The 20,278-nt window shown below is 36.0% G+C and overlaps 1 protein-coding gene across 1 annotated transcript in view; it reads left to right on the top strand.

Moving 5' to 3' along the window:
• Positions 1 to 20,278, top strand: part of UHRF2 (ubiquitin like with PHD and ring finger domains 2) — a 157,973-nt gene that overhangs the window by 134,742 nt on the left and 2,953 nt on the right. The window contains exons 10-15 of the mRNA XM_072596937.1: positions 1,834 to 1,940; positions 6,303 to 6,465; positions 7,484 to 7,621; positions 13,687 to 13,807; positions 14,393 to 14,553; positions 18,627 to 18,725. Of these exons, the coding sequence (XP_072453038.1) occupies positions 1,834 to 1,940; positions 6,303 to 6,465; positions 7,484 to 7,621; positions 13,687 to 13,807; positions 14,393 to 14,553; positions 18,627 to 18,725 (789 nt within the window). The remainder of the gene's footprint in view (positions 1 to 1,833; positions 1,941 to 6,302; positions 6,466 to 7,483; positions 7,622 to 13,686; positions 13,808 to 14,392; positions 14,554 to 18,626; positions 18,726 to 20,278) is intronic.

The raw sequence follows: 20,278 nt of genomic DNA, 5'->3' as shown, positions 1-20,278 counted from the left end.
GGTCCAGGTGGCTTTCACTTTTCCTCTTGACTTCATTTTTGTTGTTCAGTCATTTCAGTCTTTGCAACCCCATTTGAGATTTTTGGGCAGAGATACAAAATGGTTTGCCATTTCTTTCTTCATCTCATCGTACAGATGAAACTGAGGCAGATAGGGTTAAGTAACTTGCCCAGAGTCACACAGCTAGTAAGTATCTGAGGCTAGATTTGAACTCTGGTCTTCTTAACTCCAAGCTTCATACTCTGTCCACTGCACCACCTAGCCATCCCTGAAACTTGTTACTCACTTGTGTCCTACTCTTTGTGACCCCGTGTAGGGTATTCTTGGCAAGGATACTGGAGTGTTTGCCATTTCCTTCTTCAATGGGTTGAGGCAAATAGAGGTTACGTGACTTGCCCAGGGTCACACAGCTAGTAGTATTTGAGGCTGGATTTGAATTCAGATCTTCCTGACTCCAGGCCCAGCATCCTATCCACTGCGCCACCTCGCTACTTGTTCTGATTTCATATAACCCTTTATTTTGACGTTGTTTCTTACGCTATTACATGATGTCACATCAACCAACCAGACTGTACGTTCTCCGTGAGAACAAAACTCACATTTCATCTAGATTTTTACTCCCTTACCACATCCCTCCATAGCATAGTGCAATGCTAAATAAGTGTTTATTTAGTTGAATGAATTAACAAGTCCAGGAAATCTAAATTAAAAAAATCTTAGCACCTTTGAAGTACGGTGTGAGATGATGACGACATCATGTTCAGTAGGGTGCTTTGTTTGGATGGTTTGGTCAGATCAGAGCTGTCTTCCTCTATAGTTTTAGAACCAATACCTTTCTGTAACACCAAATAACTTTTAATGTAGAACTACCATCCATTCTAAGAAGAGAGAATACTATAAATAGAAACAAGTTAGTTTAGCACGTAGAGGCTGGACTTGGAGCTGAGAAGCCCTCCCTTCATGTCGTGCCCGTGAGCTCCATTGTGATTGTAGGCCGGAAGGCAGGTGGCTGGCCTTGTCTGCGACGTAGGCAGGGCTCTAAGCGAGAGCGCGATTGCTCCTGTGCTTCTCTGGAGGGAGTTTCTCTGTACTGGAAATTGTCCACACCAGTAAAATCACAAGTTTGTAATTTCTTTTAAAAGTTAATATAGAAGAAAACCAGAATCCAGGTTTCTGTATGTCAGTCTTTTGTCTTATTTTCTATATTCACTGTCAGCTTGATACTATCCCTGATTTTCTAATTCTTTTTCAACTTTGCATTTCATCTGTAGCAAAACATAAACCCATAAGAAATGATATTTATTTATTATTTATATAACTTCTGAACATTAAGAAGAGTGGAAAGAGGATGTGGATAAATGTTTGCCTATTAAATTTTTATTTATGACCAACTATTCTGTATCTCTGAAATTTTAGTATAAAACTGTATTATTATTACTGAGAGTACTTTACAATGCATTTCAGGCTGAATTCTCCACATGCCAGTATCATGTATATTCAGTCTTATAATTGTTGTATGTAAAAGTAAAAGAATATTTGAATTTTTTAAAAAGGATAATCTCTCAATTAGCTCTTCCCCCTCCCTTCATGTTGTCATGAGAACAGCCGTGTTTGGAAATTGTATTTTTAAGGTAGAGAGAAGTGAAGATGAGTTAACCAAGGTGTAACTTGGAGCTCAGTTGTTCTTAAATTCTGCCATCATTTCATACATTAAATACTTTGCTGTCCAGATAGATAAATGTTCTGGTTTTCGCAAGAGAGAACCAGGTGAATTTTTTAAGTTGAGATATTTTTAATTTGAATGTTTGTAATGGGAGCATAATTTACTTACAGGACCGAGGCGATGAATTTACTTATACTGGAAGTGGCGGTAGAGATCTGTCTGGTAATAAAAGGATTGGAGAACATTCATTTGATCAGACATTAACAAACATGAACAGGTAAAGAGATTTTGTATGCTTTTAAGATATTCACATTTTCACTTTTGTGAAAATGAATTCTGATATACTTTCATCGTACATAACAGATTAACGGAAAGAATATGAAATTGTGTTTCCAATTAAAATAGAAGAACATTAAGTACTTGCTGATTGAGTGGGACTGTGTTAGGTGCTAAGAAAACTCAGATAAAATCGTTTAGTCCCTGCCCACAAATTTACAATCTGCTAGGGGAATGTACTGATACTTAGCCCTTGCTGAGACATTGCTTCATTCTAGAACCACAGACAAGAATCTTCACTTATTAGGTTGATTCCCAGTCATCTCCCTCTTCCTCTACTTCTTGTATTATAAATATAAAAATGAAGTTAATGCACATGGAAATATTTTTAAGTTCCTTGAAGATTTTACATTATATTTTTAAAGTGAAATAATTTAGAGCCCACTAATTTTTATTATTCTTGAATGAATTCTTGGATATATAGATACTGTAGAAATAAAAATACCAATGAAGTTAAACTTACATTCCATTAAATTTAAATTTACTTTAAAAATGTATATGAATAGCGGAATTACAATTTTATATTGCGAGCTTATTAATCTGTGAAGTAGGATATTTATAGACATAGATGCGACAAACTAATTACCTAGATTGTTTCGTATAATTTTATATGTTAAACTAGAACTTTATTCTAACGTAATCCTTTGAATCGATGCAGTGGGGCTTTTTTTAAGTGAAATTGCCAGTAATAATGTCCTTTTCATAGGGAGAGGGGATAAAGACTGGACCTATGATGTTGTTCTAGGGAGAATCTGAAAAGGTTCCATTTACTACCTCTATTGAATGTAACATTTGAACGTACTTCTATATGATAGACCATAACCATTTTATTATTAAATGACTCAACCTGTAGAAAATAGTCTTTTTAGTAGGTGCTAGTATACTTGGTAACAGTATATTTAATGGATTTTAATTATTTGACTTATATTTGATGTTTTTATTCCAGTATTAATATATATATATGTTAGATACAGTAAATACTTTGGCAAATGTGTAAATAAATGACTGCATTATCACTTACAGGTTTAAAGTTTTAATATTAAGTGATTCTAAGAGAATTTTTATCATAATAAAGAAATAAGGTTGGGAATTCTTTTGTCTATAACATTTCTTCTAGCTGAAGAAATTTTGTGGGTAACTGAGCAAAAGCCAAATTGTTAACCACTTTTCAATAATTACAATATTTCTTGGCTTAGAATTATCACAGTTTTGTTCCCTTGTTATTGATTATTATATCAACATAATTTCAGAGAATTATTCAAAGATTTATATATCAGGTTATATAAAACCTGTACTCCTTCCGGGTATTCCTTCCACATTATTCCAGACAATAAGGTTGTATTTTTTCTAAACCAGCCAAGGACACAGGAAAAATCTATTAGGGGTGGTATTTCTCAAGCAGGAGTTTGAGCCTACATTCATTTTTTTCTTTCTTTTTTTTCTATACAACACCTTCTCCTTAGCCAAAATAATCCTTTTTTTCAGTGTTGGGAGTGTTTCCATGGAGAGTTTTAGTTTTGTTCTTGCATGTTTTAAATCCTTGTTGGACATTTTTCTTCATAGAAATTTCCCTAAGATTTGTTTTTCAAGCTTTCTTCAGAAAAGTGCATCTTTCTTTCCTCAAACATGTAGCAAGATCATTTTACTTGAATCATACAAATCTGTTATTACAAACTATCCTTTAAATTCTTCTCAAGTTCCATCGGTGACAGAATAAGTTTAACGTCTAGTTTACCACAATATATTTAAAATAGCTAGCCAGAAATTAATACAAAACTGAACATTCTAAACAGTCATCAATCTGAACATTTCAACTTTCTAGGATTTTGTATGATCAGAATAATAATAACCTCTGGTTCACATTCATGAGGCTTGGAGGACAAATATAAACATGTCCCTTGAATCTTAGAGTTTTAAAGACGATCTGGTCCAGCTCACTGGTGTTTTGTCTTCCAACTTCAAGCTTTGTCTGATGTACAGGACCTTATCTTTGGACATTGGACCAGGCTAATCTGGAACGTGTTTGGCATCCAGAGTCAGTAATCATTTTGAAGTGTGCTCTCTGACTAACAGGAGGGATAAGGAGTCGTGCCTCTTTGTCTCTAGCTCTAGTGTGAAAGGGTTAATAAGAAATAAAGCTTTGAGCCTGGTTGATTCTGTTGTTCTTATCACTACTGCCTTCTACTGTCAAAAAGCAGTGAAAAAGATAGATGCCTAAGTTACCATTACCGTACCAAGCCAAGCAGTGGGAAAGCGTATTGACTACTGGTTTGTTTATTCTTTTTCCATCTCAACTCCTTTGAAATAATGAATAAGGAATTGATACTTATTTTAAGATTATGAAATAATTCCATGTAACATGAAAAAAACAGAATACTTAACTCAGTGATGCCATTTAATTATAGCAAAGAAAAAATTGTATAGCTGCAGGTACATGAGAGGAACCTGTCATTTGAGAAAAATATGCTTTCAGAATTGTAATCATCAAGATTATACTTATGGTGCCTATCAGTATTTCAAGACAATTAGAATATATCAAGCTATCACTACGCTAGGCATGTCAAAACTGAAGATAGATTTTTCACGTGAGAAGAATTGAAAATTGGTAGTCATCACAGAACAGATAAATTTAAATAGTTCGTATATGGACAGACCCTTGTCTTTTTTAGTGAATCATTTCGTTGGTCCTTTTCAACTAGTAAATGGGTCAGTATTTTTCTTACACAGAGAAATAACCATAGACTTAATAATAATTTGTTAGGTAGTATGTGCCAACATTTTTTTAACTTAATTTGAAGCAGAGTACATAGAAGTTCCTCAGGTATCTTGTTGCATAGGTATTATGTTAAAGAAATTAAATGTGATGGACTTGCAATAGCATAGTTACCGATCTCTGTACAAAAAAGATTCAGTGAAGTGTAGAGTGAGGATTCTCTACTTTGTCCTGCTTTTGTAATTTTGTCCCTTAAAATTCTTATGCTGTAAAAACAAGGCTCAGTGTTAACCGAAGGTTAGAGAATATTTTTATTCTTTGAAGTACACATTCTTACACCATAATTTACTCATCAGTATTTTATAAAAACCTTCAGAGGACCACTAGCTTGGCCTACTTTGTTGTTACTGAGACTGGTGTAGATGCTGTTAAAGGCAAAAAAGCTCCTTACCTTGTTCTACTTTGAAACTGTAGTTCCATTCAAGAGACTTATCGTTTGAGTAGGTTATTGATCCAATGTGAATATTGGAAACTTCCTGTTAGCAAACAATAGGACTATGTCCTTTGTAAGAAAAACGTTCCTCTTTCTTTGTCCAAGGTTGACATTGGTATGTGCTCGTTTTTTAATGAAAGTTTAGCTACATTTTCCTCCTTAAAATTTAGTCTTAATTTTCTCTTTTCTCTAAAATCAAGAAATAAAGGTATTCTTATAGATTAGGAGAGTAAACAATAACATCTCAAAAACTTCTAGTTAATTATACTTAAAACTAATAAACTCTTTATCTATTAAAGGTCTTTTAGAAGCTAAAAATTTTCCTTGCTAGATTAGTTGATCATCTGATCAAATGTTTCTTTCATAAAATGTACCACCTTCCCCATACCATATTTGTGGATTGTCAATATCTAGATCTACCAAAGATCTGGAGCTGCTTTTATTTTCATCTGGGTGCTTAAGTTCCGTTCAAATGCATCCTATTGACGAAGGCCTTTTTAGGTAGTTATTCTTAAATAAGTTTTATTTGGCTTTAGTCTTTTCTAACAAATGTTACTTTAGAAGTCTCTATTGTCTGGAATAATGTGGAAAGGAAGCTTAGAAAGGTCGTTTTTGCCTTATTTGATAAGTCTGGCTTTCCAGAATTCTTTCCACGTTATTCCAACAATCCCCTCTTCCCCAATCAAACAACAACTTGAATAAAATCCCTTAACTGAAAAGTGGTTTGCTTGCTTTAGTTTTCCAAGGTTCCCATTCTCTCAACACAAATTATTTTAAGAAAAAAATTCCATGTGTTTCCAGTTGTTTTCTATTATACATGGCACAGATGTTACTACTTTCAGAAGAACCCACAGGCTCTCTGGGAACCACTCCCCTGGCTTTGGGGATGGCATCAGAAAACTGATTTCTCTGTCTTCTCTGCTGGTTGGGGAAAGCATAATCCTAATATCTGGAATAATGTGGAAGGAATCATAGAATCTAAGCCATCAGGTAAGGCAAAAATTCACCTTTTAATTTGGCTAATAATATGATATCATCATGTACTTGTGGAAGCATAATTATATGGTATGAAGAAGACTTCTGTATGTTTTCCTTAGGGCATTAGCCCTAAACTGTGATGCTCCATTGGATAATAAAAATGGAGGAGAATCAAAGAATTGGAGAGCCGGTAAGCCAGTTCGAGTGATACGCAGTGCAAAAGGACGGAGGATCAGCAAATACGCTCCTGAGGAAGGCAACAGATATGATGGAATTTACAAGGTGCTCAATCTAACATGACATTGTTTTGTTCATTAAAACAGCTATCTGGCTGCTATCCCCAGCCTGCCATTACAGAAACACTAAGGGAGAACCTAAGAATAGCAAAACATCATTTCTTCTGGGAACTTGCTTATGTCCCTTTTGTAAGTTTCTAGAAGTGTAACAAATGAATGTAGAGCAAACCTTTCGTAAAGTACTAGCGTACAGTAAGCATGACTACTTTAATTGGTAATGGTCAATGGTAAGGTTTTTGTTTTTGTTTTTTTTTTTTTACAGATTTTCCATGTTTGGAATAAGGACAGTAGTGGAGCTTTTACATTTCCTAAACTGCATATATTTGTTGTATTTTAAAAGAATAACTTAAGTGTAATAACTATAATTGAAGAATTTTATTTTTATTATAGTTTTCTTTTCCATTCTGGAAGTGAAATAAAAAGTTAGATTTATAAATATATCCAAAACTAATTGTGCTTTATTAGACCTAGTTAAAAATACACACATAGTCTTTGCTTAATATATGTGTGCTTGGGAGTTTTTTTTTAATCTTTTGGGAAATTGACTTTATATTTAATCATTTTTTCAATGTATATACTATTATAATTGTCTACCATACATCATTGTATACTCGTCACTGCGTACTCAAAATGTGTCAATTTTAACAAAGTAGATACATCTTACATTAAAATAATATAATGAAGTTAAAGAGGTCAAAGGAAAAAGTTTTACAGTATTAAACTCTATGTCCTCATCACTTTATATGCAAAATCCATCTATTTTAGCAAAACAGATATATTTTATATTCAAATAGTGACAGTAATAAAGTTAAACAGGTAAAAGCATTTTATTCTACAAAATAATTTTTCTCCTTTTTAGTATTTGTGTTTGTATATGTTTTATAAAATAATGACTGCCTGCCAATATGAAAGTATTGACTTTGGCAAATCCCTTCCCCCTGCTTAAATTTGAACAAGTAATGTGGCAAACATTATAAAAAGTCCTAGGCTCTTATATGATTTAGGTGGTGAAATACTGGCCAGAAATTGGAAAATGTGGATTCTTGGTTTGGCGCTATCTTCTGCGAAGGGATGATGTTGAACCTGCACCTTGGACTGCAGAAGGAATAGAACGATCGAAGAATCTACGTCTAAGTGTTCAGGTCAGATTCTGTTTACAGACTTCACCTTTTTAAAAGTGTGGCTCTGTTATGCCTTTTACATGATTATCAAGCACTAACTGTGACCTACTGAGGTGATTTGGGCTGTGAACATGAGAGGAAATTGTGAAGGAGCTCGGTGACGGATAGAGGAATGCCTTTGGGAACAAAAGAGAAAGGATTGTGTCCCAAGAATAGAAATTTAGTCTAAGAGTATTAGTCCTTGGAACAGCTGGATGAATTGTGGTATATAACAGTGATGGACTACTGCTGTGTTATAAGAAGTAAGGGGAATGGTTTCACAAAGACCTGGGAAGACTTATATGAACTGATACAAAGTGAAATGAGCAGAACCAGGGCAGCATTGTGCATAGTGAGAGCTTTACTGTAAGGATAATCAGATTTGAAAGACTTTACCGCTCTGATCAAGACAGTGAGCCAAGACAGTTCCAGAGGACCCATGATGAAAAATTCAGTCTGTCTCCAGTGAGAACTGATGAATTCTCAGTGCAGATTGAAGCATACTTTCCTCATTTTTCTTATTTTGTGTGTTTTCTTTTATAGCATAGATAATATGGAAATATATTTTATTTGGCTCCATGTATATAATCAGTACCATATTGCTTGCCTTCTCAGGGGATAAGGGAGGGATAAGATGGAGGGAGAGAGCTTAACTCAAAAAAAAAAAAAGTTAAATTATATGTTAAAATAATTAAATTTTAAAAAAAGAAAGTAAAAAGACAGTCCAAGTGGGAACAGAGAAGCAAAGTTCCCCAGTAAAGAGTCAGATGTTTCTAGTATTTAGAGATATAAATATCAGGGAATTTGAAGGAAAGAAAGGGATTAAGGTATCCTAAGGGTGAGAGTCCCCAAATGGAAATTTTCTCTGGTAGGACGAGAGAGCGCCTCTGGGAGAGGATTTGGACTAATGGGGTCTGTCTGCTTTCTGCCTCTCCCTTTTCCTTCACACCTCTTCTTTCTTCTCTGTACATCTGTTTCTCTGCAACTTCACCTTTACAACTTTTTGTTTTATTTTTCCCTCTTCCCTATGGTCATGTTTTATAATAACTCACAAGACCTTAGTTCCTGCTTTGTTTGGTGTTAGGTATTGTTAATACATGTGACTCTGCATGCTCTCCCTTCTCCTCTCCTGCCTGCCCTTTACCCCCCTTCTCACATAACCTAGACTGTCCCTGGTGCTGTCCCCACAGTATGACTTTACTTTTGATCTGCCATCCTCAGTAAGGATGGCCAGCTTGTCATTCCTCCTTGGTGCTCTATTCCTTACTAACATGTGTTGGGACTGGACTTTGGACAAGTATTTGATCATCCAGGCAAGTAAATATATATATTTTCTAATGCTAATCCATTTTTTTTTAATTCCAACTGGTCACAAAACACTATTTTCATTTTTTATGTTAAAATCGTCATTGGAATTAAATATATTAAAACATTTGCTTTTTTAAAAAGAAAAGTAACATTATAGAAAAAAGTCACTTTCAGAAACTATCTTCTGTCCCATTTTGTTGTTCATTAAACTGGGACTGTGATACAGTTCTCCTAGTGTCTTTTTAAAAAATCATTTTATTTAGTTAAATATTTCACAATTACATGTAAAAAAATTTTAAACAAGCATTTTTTAAAAATTTGAGTTCCAAGTTCTCTTCATCACTCCCACCACACCCCATCCTTAAGAAGAAAAGCAATATGGTTATTGATTATACACATGAAGTAATGCAAAACGTATTTCTTGTTAGCCATGTTGCAAAAGAAAACACAAAATAAAACAATAAAAATTTTAAAAGTTAAAAAATTATGCTTCAGTCTCATCCAGAGTTTATCAGTTCTTTCTCTGGAGATAGACAGCATTTTTCATCATGGTTCCTTAGGAATTGTCTTGATCAGAGTAGCGAAGTCTTTCACAGTTGATCATCATTACAATATTGTTGTTAATATGTACAATGTTCTCCTAGTTCTGTTCACTCCACTTTGCTTGAGTTCATATAAATCTTATTAGGTTTTTCCTGAAACCACCCTGCTTATTTTTTCTTATAACTAAATAGTATTTGATCACAATCGTATACTACAACTTGTTCAGGCTTTCCCCAATTGATGGACATCCTCTCAGTTTCTAATTCTTTGCCACCACAAAATGCCATAAATATTTTTGTATGAATAGGTTCTTTTTCCTTTTCTTTGATCTCTTTGAGATATAGACCTAGTAGTGGTATTGCTGGATTAAAAGGTATGAACAGTTTTATAACCCTTTGGACGTAGTTCAAAATTGTTTTCTGGAAAGACTGGACTAATTCACAACTCCACCAACAGTGCAGTGTTTTTCCACATACCCTCCAGCGTCTATCATTTTCCTTTTCTGTCACGTTAGCCAGTCTGATAGGTATGAAGTGGTACTTCAGAGTTTTTTAATTTGCATTTCTCTAATCAGTAGTGATTTAGTGCATTTTTTCATGTGACTAAAGATAACCTTGATTTCTCCTGAAAACTGCCTGTTCATATCCTTTGACCATTTGTCAACAGGGGAATGGCTCTTATTTTTTTTATAAATTTGACTCAGTTCCATATATATTTGAGAAGTGAGACCTTTCTCAGAGAAACACGATAAAAATTTTTCTCCAGTTTCATATTTCCCTTTTAATTTTGGCTACATTAGTTTTGTTTGTGCAAAAGCTTTTGAATTTTATATAATCAAGATTATTTATTTTACTTCCCTGTAATCCTCTCTAGTTGTTGTTTGGTTATAAACTCTTCCCTTATCCAGGGACCTAATGTATATTTTTCCTTGTCCTCATAATTAGCTTGTGATATCACCCTTTATGTCTAATCATTTATCCATTTTGATCTTGTCTTGATTTATATTATGAGATTCTGGTCTATGTCTATTTTCTTTCAAACTGCTTTTCAGTTTTCTGAACAGTTTTTGTCAAATGTTGAGTTTTTACCCCAAAAGCTTGGATCTTTGAGTTTATCAAATACTAGAATGCTTTGGCTATCTGCCACTGTGTACCTAATCTGTTTTATTGATCTATCACTCTCTTAGCCAGTGCCAGATTATTTTAATAATTACCACTTTGTAATATAATTTGAAATCTGGGATTGCTAGGCTGCCTTCCTGCACATTTTCTTCCATTGATTCTCTTGATATTCTTGATCTTTTGTACATTGAGATGAATTTTGTTACTATTTTTTTCTCCAATAATTTGATTGTTATGGCACTGAATAAGTAAATTAGGTAGAATTGCCATTTTTACTGTATAGTTCTTCAGTTGTTTAGAGCTGTATTTCTATGAAAAGTGCTTTGTAATTGTGTTCATGTTATCCCTGGGTTTGTTTTGGCAGGTAGACGCCAAAGTATTTTATATTTTCTTCAGTTATTTTAAATGGAATTTCTCTTTCTACCTCTTGCTGCTGAGTTTTGTTAGTAGGCTTTAGAAATGATTTATGTGGGTATGTCTTAATATCCTGCAACATTGCTGAAGTTGTTAATTATTTCAACTAGTTTTTTTGTTGATTCTCTAGGGTTCTCTAAGTATGTCATCATCATCTGCAAAGAGTGATACTTTTGTTTCTTCGTTGTCTATTTTTATTCCTTTTTTGTCATTTTACTAATATAGCTACCATTTCTACTACAATATTGAAAAATAATATTGATAATAAGCATCCTTGTTTCAATCCTAGTCTTATTGGGAAGGCTTCAAGTTTATCCCCATTCTTGCTCTCATTTTTAGGTAGATGCTACTTGGCATTTTAAGAAAAGTTCCATTGATTCCTATGCTTTTTCTAGCTTCTTAATAGAAATGGGTGTTGTATTTTGTCAAAGGCTCTTTCTCCATTGATGTCATATATTATTTTGCTATTGACGTGATCCGTTTTCCTGATAGTTTTCCTAGTATTGAACCAGCCCTGCATTCCTGTTATAAATCCCACCTGGCCACAGTGTATGATCTGTGTGATGTATTGCTGTAATCTCCTTGTTAGTATTTTATTTAAAATTTTTGCATCAATGTTCATTAAGAAGATTGGTCTGTCGTTTTCTTCCTGTTTTTAATCTCCCTGGCTTAGGGATCAGCACCACACCTGTGTCATGAAAGGAGTTGGATGGTCTTCTTTGTTTTCCTCTTTTTCCAGATAGTTTATATAGTATTGCAGTTGATTGTTCTTTCAGGTTTGGTAGAATTCACTTGGAAATCCCTTGTCCTGGGGAATTTTTCTTAGACAGCTCATTGATGGCTTATTAAATTTCTTTTTCTAAGATAGGGTAAGTATTTTATTTCCTCATCTGTTAATCTGGGCAGTTTACATCTATGTCATCAGTTTTACTGGCATATAATTAGGCAAAACCAGTTTAGATATGAGTGAGGTTCAAGCATTGCACCCACACACACACCATTTCCCATTCACTGTAAAAACTCTTCCTTATTTAACTCGTTTATGTGAGATAATTTTCCCTGTTCTTCCTCTCTCCTCTTCTCCCAGGGCAAAGCTCTTTCTTTCCTATCCATTTGGATTTTTTTAACGTCATCCTAACATAATCAGCTCACTCTGGCTCCTTTTTTCTATGTAGAATCTTTCTTACTGCCCAAATAATGATAAAGTTCTTGGAAGATAAATGTATCATCTTCCCACAGGAAGGTAGACAGTTTAGCCTTATTTGAGTCCCTTATGATTTCTCTTTCATACTTACCTTTTTATGCTTCTTTTGATTCCATTTTGAGTGTATTTGAAAGTCAGATTTTCTATTTATGCATGCTCTTTTCATCAGGAATGCTTGGAAGTCCTCTATTTCATTGAATATCCATTTTACCCCCTAAATGATTATACTCAGTTTTGCTGGGTGCATTATTCTTGGTTGTAATCTCAGCTCTTCTGACTTTCTTAACATCATGTTCCAAGCTTTTCACTCCTTTAATGTGATCTTGTGTGATCCTAACTATGACTCTACAGTATTTGAATAGTGTCTTTTTTACTGCTCGATATCTTTCTCTTTGACCTCTGGAAGCTCTGGGATTTGGCTGTAACATAACAGGAAGTTTTCATTTGGAGATCTCTTTCAGGTGGTGATAGGTGGATTCTTCCAATGTCTGTTTTACTCCTTGGGGGCAGCTAGGTGGTGCAGTGGATAGAGCACCAGTGCAGGAGTCAGAAGGACCTGAGTTCAAATCTCACCTCAGATACTTGACACTCACTAGCTGTGTGACCTTGGGCAAGTCACTTAACTCAAATTGCCTCATCCTGGGTCATCTCCAGTCATCCTGATGAATATCTGGTCACTGGATTCAGATGACTCTGGAGAAGTGAGGCTGGTGACCTGCACAGCCCTCCCTCACTCAAAACAAAGTCAAACACAAGTCATGTCATCATTTCTCTGATGGCATGGTCTTCTTCAACAATGAAGGACGAACACACACACATTTTACTCCCTAGATTCTTGAAGGTAAAATTTGGGACTTTTTGGAGCATGCCAACTTAATAAGGGAACATTGTCACTGAAGCAACTGAAGCTTAAATCATATTAGACTGATTCTCAAGACATTTTGGAATAATTCTATCAATATGTACTTAAATCATATATGCATGTTTTTGTTCTTCATGTTGTACGTTTGGTCTGATGCCATTAAGAGACTACAGTTAATGGGTTTTATTTCTGTGAACTACCTTCCTTTTTCCTAACACCCCCCCCACACAAAAGTTCAGAATCATTCTTCTAAATTCCAGGTTTCACCTTTAGTCACTTTACCTCTCCATTCTGATCACCCTTAGAGATACCTGGACTGTGCATTGGGACACATTTACCTTTTTCTTCTTTATAATCATGTTTTTGTTTCGAGCAAAATTAGAGACCTTGCTGTCTTTCTGGTTTCTGTGAATTCTTCAGATTATTTTAAAGTTTTAGGTAACTTTGTTCCCTTTAAAGACTTCTGATATGAAAGTAGTTTGTTTTCTCCTAGTCTCTTGATTTTTTATATTTTTAGTTCCCTTCCAGAATTCATAGCCCTTTTTTAAAAAAAAAAAAAAAACCATACTTAAAACTCAGTTTTGTTCTCTTTTAGTATCCACCAGGCTATGAAGAAGCCATGGCAAGTAAAGAAAAGAAAGATAACGTCAAAAAGCCACCTGTGGTGAAGGGGTCAAACAAACGAAGCAGTGAAAAACAGAAAAGGTCAATTGATGGTATGTCATATGATTCCTGGAAGCATCATAAAGCAGTTATACAAACTAAAAAGAAAACAATTTTGATTATTGAGGAATTTAAGAAAGTGTGTTGCTTTTGCTTTTAGCCTAAGGATATAATGTCAAAATAATGTTGGGTTTTTTTTCATGTATTTTTAATTTATTTTTTATTTTGAAGGTAATTAAAAATACAAATATTACATGTGGTTAATAGGCACAAACAAATAAGAAAGAAAATGGCTAGGCCCTAATTCTGGCCCTACCACTAGTTACATGACTATGGACTTCACTCCACTGAGTCTCATTTCTCTTACAAATAAAATGAGAGATTTGGACAGACCTTGCAGCATACTGCAGTTCCAAAATTCTGTAGATCTCTAATTCTTTTTTTTTTTTTTTTTTTTTGAGCCAGTTCTTATAATTGACCTTTACCTGAAATTGTACCATTGCCCAAGGTAAAGTACAGTTATTTAGATAATTAGACTTGTTCCATGAATGAAGCTCCTGATACTTGATAGACTTTTGCTTCGTGGCGCTGCTTAGACCCATCATGTTGCTATTTCTACTGACAGTATTTTTTAACAGGTCAAGTTGAACCTGGGAGTGGCTCCAAAACCAGAAGAATGGCAGAGGGAGGGAAAGTTGAGACTTTCCAACTGACCACACAGCAGCAGAATCTGATCAGACAAGACTGTTCAAACCAGAAGCTATGGGATGAAGTGCTTTCATCTCTGAAGGAAGGACCAGTATGTTCAAATTCATTTAAAATTACAGTTAAGAATTACAAAAATATACATTTCCTCTATTGAGCTGTGGTGCTTTCCGCTTTCTTACAGATGACTATCTTCGTGCTACTCATTCACCAAAGAAATCACATTAAGAAGTAGAAATTACAGGTGCTTGTGTAGTTCTATTCAGAGATAATAGCCGAGTATGAGATCTGTTTTTACCTATACTACTAGGTCTTTTGGATATTATCCCTTGAATTTTCTTTAGCTAGCAATTCGTTATATGTAGCTGCATGTTGGCAAGAAATTTAAAGAAACCAAGTTTTTTTTAGATTTCTTCTTCTAAAGTCCAGGAAAATTTCTCTAAATTATGTTGTTCGCATTTTACTCATTTATATAACTAGGTACAGTTTAGAAAACCTCAATGTACAACTTGTAGAAACTAATCCCTTTTAAAAGCTACACACCACACATGTAAACATACTTTGAAAGTATTTTCATACATTGTAGTTCTTTACAAAGCAGCGCAGTGTGGTGGAGGGGGTGTTGAATTTGAAAGAGATCCTGGATTCAGATACTAGTAGTCATACTTATTAACTCCATGGCCCTGGGCAAGTCACTGAAATTCACTGATTTTCCATTTTCCCATCTGTAAATTGCAGTGATAATCATTTTGCCCCACCTAATTTCTTCACAAAGTTATTTGTGAGAGAAAACATTTTCTAAACCTTATTCTCTAGAAATGTTTGTTTTCATTATTATTATTGTTGCATCCTCATTTACCCCAGATTATAGAGTTGTCATTAATGCTTTATAAATTCAACTTACAGGGTAGTTTGAGGGGGGAAATCAAGAAATAGCGGTTGACATTTCAAGCATTTTAGATGAGTATTAAGGAAGTATCCTAAAAGTGCATCTTTATTCTTGTAGACATAACATTTATGTGCACAGGAAAGCAAGGTATACGAATTAGGCCTGCAGATGGCCAGAAAGAGATCTGGAGCAGGAGTCCCGAGGCCCAAGCTCTGACTTGGACTCTGCCCCTAAGAAGCCAAAAGTTGGCTTTCATGTTGTTAAAATGAATGGGTTTAACAAGATGATCTCTAAGCCCTTTCACATTTATGAGCTTAGTATCATAACACATAAGAAACATTTAAATATTTTCCTAATTGAATTATCTCTTCTAGCTCTAAAATATGATGAATCTGCATGGCACTAAAGGCTGTGGCTGTGCAAATTTCTCTCTTGTTTCTCCCATGCCCAGCTAATGATTGCATATGAAGGAGTCTAAGAAAGGGGAAAAGAGGAGAATATTTTCCCTCTCTGTAACAGCACCCCAACATATACAGGGGGGCCTGCTATCACAGGTTCTTAGATCTGCATAAAAGGAAAGGCAACTTTTGAGGAGTTAACAATAACTTTAGTCAAGCACGTGTATCATTCAGTTAGTTTCAGTGGGAAAAGTCAGCACCTTGAAAATACAGACATCAAAAATCAACAGACATGCTTCCAAAATGTCTGACCATTAACATACATACGTACATCTTTACCAGAGAGAGAACATCTGGGTTTCTCAAAGCCTGAATATTGGCCAGAATAGGACTCTGAGAAGCTGCTGTGCTGCTCCCCCCTCCTCCTCTCTTCTGGCCAAACAAAGGCTTCTAGTCAGTAAGCCCCAAAGTAAAACCTAACCCTCAGAGTATTTATACACTTTTCAGACCCTCTGACCCAGTGCCTCAATAGAAAAAACAAAAGGTACTTTGGACCCTCCTACAAAACAACTCCCCTAGTCAAGCTTCCCCCAATGGGTGGCTCATCAGGGGGTGGGGAAGAACTTCTTTAATCACATCATTCAATCAGAGGCACTCTTAGTAAAAGCAAAAACAGCAGAAGATCCTAATTTGATTGCCATCACACTCTCCTTTTCCTGGGGTCAAGGAATGATTCATTGAGAGCTGGAATAGGCTGTAGAAATCATCTCACACTACCCACACATTTTAGGAATGAAACCAGATGTGTTTGAGGAGAGGCAAAGTGACCTCCCCAAGATGAGCTAGGGAGTAAGTAGTAGGGTCAGGATTCAAACTCTGCTCCTTCTGTTGTGGTCTAGGGAAGCTGAGAAGGCAAGGCAAATGGCTCTGGTCTGCCTCAGAAGAATTTGACCACTCAAGCCTTCTTTCAGTCAGAGACCAGGTGTACTGGGTTGCCATTAGAAGCGGACAAGATTTTTAAAATTTGAGCAATTTAAGGGGGCAAAACAGACACACAGACTGTGGGAAGATATAGATGGCTAATAGCCTGGTTTGGGGCCAGGTACAGACCATGAGGGCCACAATGAAAGGACAGTTAAAAGGATTATTGATTGGGATGGGTGCCAGGGACTTGGTTCAGGGGCTTTGGGGCCCAGGTCCCAAAGACATGGTTTTTTCCTTTTAGGGGTCTAGTGCAAATCCCACCTCCATCACTCTGACTCCAGACCTGTTACTCTTTTCCATTGCACCGTGGTTTCAGTTGTGAGTGTCCTAAGACTATTAAATATACCACTCTTTGAAATAAATTATCTTTGATCTCTACCCTGCAACTAACTAATCCTTAGAAATTTTAATAAAGTTTCTCCAAAATATTTTAATTTAATAAATTAAAGTTTCTCTAAAAATATAAAGGAACAAATGTTTACTCCCCATCTACCAAAGTTAAAATCTAATCTGATTTTTACGTACATATGTATATATGATATATAGAATTATATTTAAATCAACCTTGCGACTGTACTAAAAAAAAACTCCCTCCTATTACATACACCCTGCCCCCCCTACACAGCTGCTTCTTCTATTTTTAAAACAAAAAGTCCATCACTTCTCTTTACTTTTTTTCCTTCTCCAACTTCCCTTAAAATGTGTGTGGCAAATTATTCCAGTTAAGTAATGGACTACAGATTCCATTTTATTTTGCCCCATACAAAAGATTGAATGAACCCAGTTATAGGAACAACACTGGATAACAGAAAAAGTACAAGACTTTTGGAATCAACTTGACTTGAGGTCCTAGCCCCATCATTTGCCAGTTGTATGACCTGTCTCTGACCCTCAAGCATACTCACCCATTTGTAAAACAGGCATGAATATACATACTTCTACTACCTACCGGGTTTTTAAGGGCCAAATGAAATGTGTGTGAAAGTCATTTATATAAGCCCCTGTCTTCCCTTAATTCTGCAGGCGCTACATTCTCTCCTTAAACATTTCCTGAGTTCTGAAATGAATCTAATGTTCCTTGGGCGGGGCAAAAAGTCATCGTTTGGCCTTGTCTTCTAACTTCAAGTCTTTAAAAGGATTTTCTGCTATTGCCTCTTTTCTGAAGATAAAAATGTTTCAAGCAACTTGAACCAATTCTGTAACTTCTTTTTAGGGTTGAAACTCTGAGTCCTAGTCTCCTGAATAGTCCTTTCAGCAGTGCCTCTTCTCCCTAAAGTTATAAGCAGACAGAGCACTCCACTTCTTATTCATCCCAGGAGTTGTAAAGTCTTGACGGACTCTTCCTCAGAAGATGAGCATTCCGCCAAATGCAGCAGTAGCAAACTCTTTGCCTGTCTGTCTTCTCCTACAAACGATTTTTATCAGGGGGAGCCACCTTGTTCTTGTCCTTGGCCTTTGAGATATGCCTGGGACGTTTCAGCTCCCCAGCACTGTCTGAAGAGTAGAAACTGAAAAAAGAGTCAAATCAGCAGCCCGAGACTTCCTACAGAAGGCTGACATGAAATACCTCAATTAAAATCCAGTCACAGCTGAGCCCCACCCCACAGACCAAGACAGGGTGCTTGGGAATGGCAGCAGGCTCTGTCTAGCCTGGCCTCCCACCTGCATGTCTGCCCTAGGGGTTAAAGCCAATTGTAATATATAGAAGCAGATTTTTTTTATTTAATTGCTATTGAAATATACCTATGATTTAGGAAGTTAGAAAGACCACTTTAAAAATTCATCTCATAGGAAATTTTAGCTGCAGATAGGGATTTTTCTTTCATTCAAAATTTTGTTCGGAAACTATAAGAAAATGCTAATTTTTCTACCCTTGCTTCTTGGGTACCATTCTAGAATTTTCTGAAAATACTGGAACAGTCCTTTATGTGTGTCTGCTGCCAGGAGTTGGTCTACCAGCCAGTGACAACGGAGTGCCTCCACAATGTCTGTAAAGTAAGTCTAGTTGACAGCCTCAGCTCTCGGGGCTTTTTCTGCTGTAAAAACCCCGTGTTCTGAGCTAGTTTTCGGTTTTGTGGGGAAGATTAGAAAAAAGCATCTTTTCTTTGAAGCAGAACAGTTAATTGATGAGGTTTTGCTAGGTGCTATAATGAGTGTGGTTACATTTGCTAGTAGAAACTTGCTGGTTTTACTCTGCAAAGAACTGATTTTCAATTTTCGGCCTGATCTAGGATATCCCAAAAGATAGAGTTTAAAGCTTCAAAATTGCTTTAAAAAAACCACACACACACACACCTTAAAACTGCAGTAAAACTCTTGGGACACTCTGGAAAAGGCTGTATAGAATTGTTTTATAAGCATGATCTGTATGTCGAATTGGCTCACATCATTCCATTTTAAGTTAAGCCATAAAGAAGGCCTATTCGGGACCAACATCTTTTGAAGGGATCTAAAATAAATATGAAATTACATATCAGTATTAACATTGTATTCCAAGTCACTTCAAACCACTTAAAATTGTTATCTACCGAGTTGCTAACGTGTATAAATATCATAACTAATAGCTAGAGGTGGGCAGAGTTACATATAGGAAGAAAGACATTTTTCATTCAGTGATTAAAATTGTTATTATGTAAAAGGAGTAACCCAAAGTCAAGTCAGTAAACATCTACTGTATGCCGGATGATGTGCACAGTGCTAGCAAGACAGATAGAAGCAGAAACAACGGCATGCCCTGCCCTCAGGGTGCTCACTTTTCTAATGGGGAAAGAAACACATAAAAGGAAACTGAAACAGTGGGGAGGAATGGTGCAAGAAGGGTTGTGGTACCCAGTGCAAGGGCGTGGTAGAGAAGAGTCCAGGATAGTCAGCCAGAAAATAATCCTAATAAATGCTTGACTGACAGGCACTGTGTTAAAAGCATTAGAGGTACGAAGAGAGGCAAAGAATAGTCTCTGCTCTAGAGAAAATCACAAGCTAGTAAGGGAGAAAACAAGCAAACATTATGTACAAACAGGCCATATGAAGAACCTGGTGGACACAATCATTAGAGAGAGAGCACTTCAGTTAATAGTTTTGGAAGAGGCTTCCACTCAAAGATGAGATTTTAGTTTAGGGACTTGAAGGAAGCCAGAGAATGCAAGAGGCAGAGAGTATTCCAGCATGGGGGACGGTCAGTGACAATACTTAGGAGTGTTTTGTGTTGGGGAACAACAAAAAGTGTCATTGGATCAAAGATTCCATAAGGGGTTATCAGGTCTAAAAAGACTAGAAAGGTAGAGAGGCTAGGTTGTGAATACCCCTTAACTCCACATAAAGGATTTTCTGTTTGATGCTAGAAGTGATAGTCACTAGAGTTTATTGAGTGGGGTGTGAGGAGAGGGTTGGTGTGGTCAGACCTTCTTTAGAAAGATCATTTTGACAGTGGAGTAGAGGATGGAATGGGATAAGGAAAGACCTGGGGCAGGCAGATCAGTGGGCAGGCCATAGGGCCTACACTGGGGGGGACAGCGGCATCAGAGGAGAGAGGGTGTGTTCAAGAGCTGTGA

This window comes from Notamacropus eugenii, chromosome 1 (assembly GCF_028372415.1).
Source record: "Notamacropus eugenii isolate mMacEug1 chromosome 1, mMacEug1.pri_v2, whole genome shotgun sequence".
NCBI classification, from domain to species: Eukaryota; Metazoa; Chordata; class Mammalia; order Diprotodontia; family Macropodidae; genus Notamacropus; species Notamacropus eugenii.
Note: the sequence above shows the minus strand (reverse complement) of the source record. Positions and strands in the feature narration are given on the sequence as shown.